The sequence below is a fragment of the Phoxinus phoxinus genome (genome assembly GCF_949152265.1).
Source record: "Phoxinus phoxinus genome assembly, chromosome: 2".
NCBI classification, from domain to species: domain Eukaryota; kingdom Metazoa; phylum Chordata; class Actinopteri; order Cypriniformes; family Leuciscidae; genus Phoxinus; species Phoxinus phoxinus.
In genome coordinates this window covers 37207220-37213736 of record NC_136877.1, presented here as the reverse complement: position 1 = coordinate 37213736, position 6517 = coordinate 37207220, and the positions used below count along the sequence as shown (strand labels likewise).

Genomic DNA, 6517 nt, shown 5'->3' with positions numbered 1-6517 from the left:
CTGGACTGTTTTTTTCTTTCTTGGTAGTGCTACAAAACACCTTTGTTGTGAAGAAAGATGTCAATTCTGCACTTGCTCTCAGATGCTTTCATGACATTTTTGAGACTGTTCTTGCCACTGTTACTTTTTTTGAGATACCTGCCAAGGGAGAGTGGATTGAGAAAATTTACCAGACATAAATATATTTAACCAACCATATATCTGTCAAAAATATTGCATATTGATATATTTTTATTTAGATATACATCATCTAAGATAATCATTTTGAATAATTTTGTTGGATATTTGTGTGAACTTTGTGCTCTTAAGATTTGTATTTATATAAAGTTCATTTTCATAATTTTCTGGAAGTAAGATTTTAAATGTCATTTAGATTTCTCTGTTCATTTTAGTGCATAAAATGTTGTGCATAAAATAACATTAATGGCATATGCAAAAAACAAAGCCTGTCTAAATGCCTGTCTTTCTCTGAGATTAACCACTTTAGTTCATAATTAATCCAACAAATATCAACTAGCAGATTTTTCTTCCACAGACACCGACTATGGACTGAAGTACACAGAGGACCAATACAGGACACATTTAATGATTTGTGTATGTTTCTTTAATATAGAAAAAAAAAATGTGTCAAGTTTCAAAACATTCCCAGTGTATTATTCATTGCTGCTATTTTAAACACCAAAAAAAGCCAGACTAAAAGGATGGGAATAACTCCACTGATAGATAGGGCCTGCTTCTCTGATCCTAAACATTTTGGAACAAAGCTGTTCATTAATGCAGATTAAGAAATTAACAGAAAAAGCTTTATTGATTTTTTCATTAAACACTGTAAATAAGGTAATTATACTCTTCATGTGTTAATAAATGTACAAAATACAGTTCATGGAGAAATTCTAGCGTTAAATACTACACAACCACTGTACATCCACCTGTCAAGTTTCCATTCACACATCTCATCCAGCTTAGCACAGCTATCTCTAAGGGTGGAGGTTATACTGCAATATAACCATTCATACTCTCAGTACCATCCTATTATTTCTCTAGTGTCATATACAAGTACCAGGAAAGGTAACGACAGAGCTACTTGTGAGATTAACAGCACAGCTTCCATAAATATGTACAAAAACATGAACGTCAGGGTCAACACAACAGACATGGACATACGTGACTTAGCCATGTTAGGTCTTCAGATGTAGCATTTGTAGAAAATGTCCACAGTTTTTGGTTTCACGATAAAGTGTTCTTTAGTTCTTTTTATGAAGGAACTTCATTTTATTTCCTGAAAAAAAAGATGAAACTTTGGTGTATCAGATCATTTCTGATTTGCCTTTTCATAAAAGAAGGTTGATACTTAGGCCGTCTGTCCACCAAACTGCCAGCTGAAAATGCCAGGCACACATTTTTTGTTGTTGTTACTAATATCTGATTACAAATATAGTCATCTGGTCGAGACATGTATATTCTAAGAACAGCAGAATATGGTCAGCAGAATATGTTCAGTTATTTGTCCCAACCCTTCTCCACTGTGATTGGATGGCTGGGTAAAATAAGTGACAGTGCATTTGATTCAAAGTTGACAATTTTTTAACTCTACGCAACCAGAAAAAAAGCCAAACATGCAGCACTCACTGTAAAATAGACACTCAGCGGCTTGTCACGCTGCTGCCATTTTAAAATATGAAAACAATTGAATATGCTTTGGTGGACACACAGCCTTTCATATGTACCGTATGTGAAACATAAATGCTGTGCTGTACTCACCTAAACCCTTCAGAAATTTGTTGACTCCACTCTGTTCTGTGTCTGGTAACTCCTCCAGATACTGTTCCACTCTCTGCTCAAATAGACCTGATAAATAAATAAATATACCCATTATTTTTATATTTATTTTTAGCTTCTGTCAAAAGCATTGTATTTGTTAACCAGAAGGTGGCAGTAAAGATCTGACTTATATATTAATACCCCTCCACTCTATCTCAAAAAGACCCACACAAGTAGTGTATAATTACGCTGGGTGTGGGTTTCAAATTACACTTATAATGGCCTGAAGCTAATAGGCAATCATGTTTTATGAGAAGCCATTTTCTTTAATTGACCAAGCACGATTTACCTTTAGCCCTGTACTTCCTCATCTCCTTATCCTGGATGAATCCAGCAAACATCTGAGACTCCATGAAGACACCCAGGAATCTGCGGATGCTCTTAGAAGCCACCGACTTGCGGAAGGCTTCGCGCTGGAAGATGCGCTCCCCTCTTTCGCCCTGGGTGAGAAACAGGGAATAGTGGCCAATGGTCTCCAGGAAAAAGCGGATGAAGGCCTCTGACACCACACTGTTCAAAGAGGCGGTGCACTCTGTGAAATGAGGGGATATCAAAAAAAGATTCCTTATTCAACATCCTAGAGCAACTGGCCATTTATATTTGATCAAGGATTAACAAAAAATATTAATCTAAGATGAGATATATGGTTCATGATGGATAAAAAACAACGTTTGAATAGGAAATGAAACACAGTGAAGCCATATGTTCTGCTTTAGAGTCAGAGCATGTATGCAAATAGCCAGTGAGTCCATTGAAAACAGATGGCCAACGCCACAACGTCAGGCTTTTCACCTTCATCTGATTCGCTGTCAGAGTCTTGATTGATGATGTCGTTTCTCTGTTCGAGAGATTGCTCCAGAGCAGCTTGCAGTTTGCGTGGTAATAGAGAGGCCTCGTCATCCATCTGTATACAGGAAGAGTACGAAGATTAACGTTGTAACAACGTTCAGTGATTCATATCATGACACAGCCCGCTTGTTTAGATTACGCTTGTTCTCAGATCTTAATGGGAACACGCAATTAGCACTACAGTCATGGGAGAGTTTGTGTTCAACTTTTTGGAGAGAGATTGTTTATGGACGAACCTGTCTGATGAAGCGGTCCGTCCCAAGATCGACCATTAAAGCCTGAAACATAAAGAGAAACCGATCTCAATTAGGTTAGGTGCGCCACGATTAATTTCAGTAATGTTTAAACGGAAATGATGTAACTGACTAGTCTAACAAACCTCCGGAACACAGTCAAAAAACAGCTGTCTGTATAAGCAATCCATTTAAAATGATGGATCGCTACGAGTCAAATCCCATACTGAATGCCACTAGGTCATATTCAGTACATGTGACGTGCTTGCCTATTATGATTATTGTACATTAGACATATTTATTAAAATCAACTGACTCAATAGGCAGTGCAAGACAAATAAGTTCAAACTCAATAACGTATTACAGTATAAACAGAATTACTCAAATAAACGTTAGGCCTTTATTTTAAGGTCATGTAGTTACATTGTACTTACTCAAATAAGTACTAAGTAATATTAATTAACTACATATACTTAAATAGTTATGGTTAGGTTTAGGGTTAGTTACTTGTGATTATGCATAATTTACGTGTAAGTACATGTAGAAACGTGTAACTACGTCACCTTAAAATAAAGTGTTACCAAAGTTAGATTGCGCATCCAGGTTTGAATGTGATTCTTATATCTTATATTCTTATGTGATTCTTATATTCTTATGGCTGAAACATTGAGTAGCATCATTCTGTTTAATTACACTGAATTCAGTTGTTTTGGGAGTCACGACATTTCCAGAAGTTGATCCACAACAGATGGAGCCTGACACCCATTTAAAAACGTAGTGTTAAAAATGACAAGCACCACAAATTGGTGTGCTTCCAGATGTTTTCCCTGCAAACAGTCACCCTTTATGGCCATTACAAGTGCACTTATGTCCAAAAAAAGACGACTACTGCCAAACGCACTAAATGCCAAAGACTCAGTAGCTGGCACTGTCCTATGGGCAGCTGGGAACAACAACACTCTCCCGGTTGGGAAAGTTTAGAGCGGAGAAGGCAACAGCCTGGCCAGGAATGCTGAGCTAGGCTTATGAAGCTGACGCCACATTAAAGGCTCATACACAAAAATTGGCCCGTGTTTTGGGCATGTTATTGTACTTTCTCACTCATTCCAGCATCTTTCTAAACCTGGGAAAATGACTTTAGCCCCATATTTACTTCAAGAAAACATAAGGGTTCGATGTTCAGACAGCTTGTTAGAGTAAGAGCATAATTGAACTGTTAAGGAAAGCTGCCAATGTGACCATATTCCGAGGAATTCAAAGTCACAATCAGGGAAACATCTCTATAATATGACTGAATCTTGAAAGAATGAATTATTCTAGAATCAGTGGGGTGATTTTGTTATGGAGTGCATCTGTATAGAAAGTCATTTTTTTTAAAAGGCTGAACATTTTTCATTCTATTTTAAGATATTTTTTTCTTGAGAGTTAAATCTTTTTAGGGCTAAACAATTTGGGAACATTTTGAAAAAAAAACTGTGTTTATACATGTTACAAGAACCAACTCAAACCTCTTTCAGTTTAATGACTAAAATAATTATCATGCTTTCATTGATTATTATGAAATAAAATGCACTGGGACTGCGTGATTTGACAATAGCACTAAGCCATGCTGTGATATCAGTTGTATTTTGATATATTGTGCAGCCCTAATATGAATTTATTTATAAGTGCACAAACTGCATGTGTTATCTCCCTGAATCTAACGACCGTTTTTCAGACAAACCTGTTTCATTTAGGCTGGTACACAGCAAAGCACATGTTGTACACACTTGACAAAGTATCCTATTACAACAAACAAGATGCGTGACAACACCATAGCTGTTGCAATGTTTGTGACAAGACATATCAAGTGTTGGATAGTGTCCGCACCTCCTCCACGGGTAGTTCCTTGAGCTTTGGCATTGAGCTGGACAGAATACCCACTAGGAAAGGCGTGGGACAGCAGACAATGTCCACCATGGAGGTGGGCAGCACAGGGATGAAGGTGTGCTGCCAGGAGAATGGGTAGAGCAAAGCCACCACCGCATGAACACAGCTGGAAAGAGTACTGTAGGGAAAGAGAAAAAGCACACAGTCAATCACCAAGCTTTTACAAAATCTCACACACTTTCTAAGCAAATCCTGTACTGGAAAAAGTATATTGAGCTCAGATTTTCCAGGTTTATTTTGGCTTTAGCGAAGGGACGATGAAATCTATTATGAGAGCAACAAAAGAAAATATCCAGTGGCATTCAATAGACTCCTGTAATATTATTCAAATTGTGCCAGTGGCATTCAAGACATCAGTTACATAAAGCTCCATGTAGAACACACAGAAAAAAAAGATACCGGTAATCACTTTACTTTACCTTTGCACTTGCATTAAACACTACATATTCTGCTTCTTCTTTCAAAAACATAAAAAATTCTTAGGACCCCAAACTTCTGAATGGTAGTGTACATGATTTTTGCAAGGCGAAGAAAAACACATGATGTGTTGCTGCTAGCTTTATGCGCTCAAAGGTCGCAGAGTTCCCCAGGTAGCGGAAGGGGAGAGGCTAAGCATTCTAAAGTGTGCAACATTACCATAGAAAATAAGAAGAAACAAGCAGAGGGAAAAATGCAAATTGTCATTACATTACAGCTGTGAAACCGTTACCAATAAATCAATAGAAATGTTCCAACACAAGGGATAAAATGTTCCCACAAGACAATCAGCAAATCAGGTTTTTTTTGTGTGTGTGGCTTGTATTTAAATGGTACTTCATCTACAATACCACATTACCCATTGTAAGTTGGGTAACAGGCTGCATGTAAATCTTCGTATATCTTCAGGGTGATACGGTAAAGATGATATCATGATGGGCTACCACACTGTAACCACACACGCTCGTTCTCATTCAAAACATCCAATAGCAAATCACGCTCCTCAGAGCCTTAAATTACTCTGTGACGTTAAAGCAGCCATGAGATGTTACAGCTAAGGCTAAGCACAAAGTCACAAATACCATAGTGGCCTTCTCACGGTCCCAAGCTTGTTGATAGTGGCTGACCCTCCTTTCTCTCGCTCTCATCTCTTTCTGTCCCATCCACCACACAAGCCCACGTATACAGAGCCCGAGAAAATAAACCAGCAGAAACACACTGACTCCAGCCATGAATTACAGAGGATCAGGACAGAATCCAGTGATCAAATTTGGTATGCTGACAGTAAACTAAACATAATTGCAGCTCCGATCCTGCTCATTTGTGTTTTCAGAAGAGAGACAAATACCAGTTTGCATTTTTAATCAAATCAAAATATTACATATCATGGCCTGTGCTTAAAACACTCTAGGTGGAGTCTGAATGTCTGTGTGTGTGAGCCTGCATTATGGCATGTTCACACTGGGAACAGGGAGAAGCAGATTTAAAAAACCTAGCCACAGGCAAGTCGGGCAGATTCTGATAGCTGATACCTGGAATGTCAGCATGACGGAGGCCTCAGAGGCAAGTACTCATGGGAAAAGATGAAGACAGAACTTTAGACCTGTCCAAACACTGTTCTATGCTGCCCAAATCCTCCAGGAACCAAATAACATGGATGGAGGGTTGAGTTGAAAACTGCTGCTGGCTAGTGACTGACTCTTGCCTGG

At 38.3% G+C, this 6517-nt stretch overlaps 1 protein-coding gene across 4 annotated transcripts in view; it reads right to left on the bottom strand.

Annotated features, from left to right (window-relative positions):
* Nucleotides 1-581: 581 nt before the first annotated feature.
* The window catches only part of dennd2b (DENN domain containing 2B), a 60757-nt gene continuing 54821 nt past the window's right edge, over nt 582-6517 (bottom strand). For all 4 annotated transcript variants that reach the window (XM_079605225.1, XM_079605227.1, XM_079605224.1 and 1 more), the window contains 6 exons: nt 4773-4950; nt 2907-2948; nt 2614-2725; nt 2111-2353; nt 1762-1848; nt 582-1279 (listed from right to left, as the gene is read on the bottom strand). In XM_079605225.1, coding sequence (XP_079461351.1) covers nt 1245-1279; nt 1762-1848; nt 2111-2353; nt 2614-2725; nt 2907-2948; nt 4773-4950 — 697 coding nt within the window. In that variant the 3' untranslated portion in view covers nt 582-1244. The remainder of the gene's footprint in view (nt 1280-1761; nt 1849-2110; nt 2354-2613; nt 2726-2906; nt 2949-4772; nt 4951-6517) is intronic.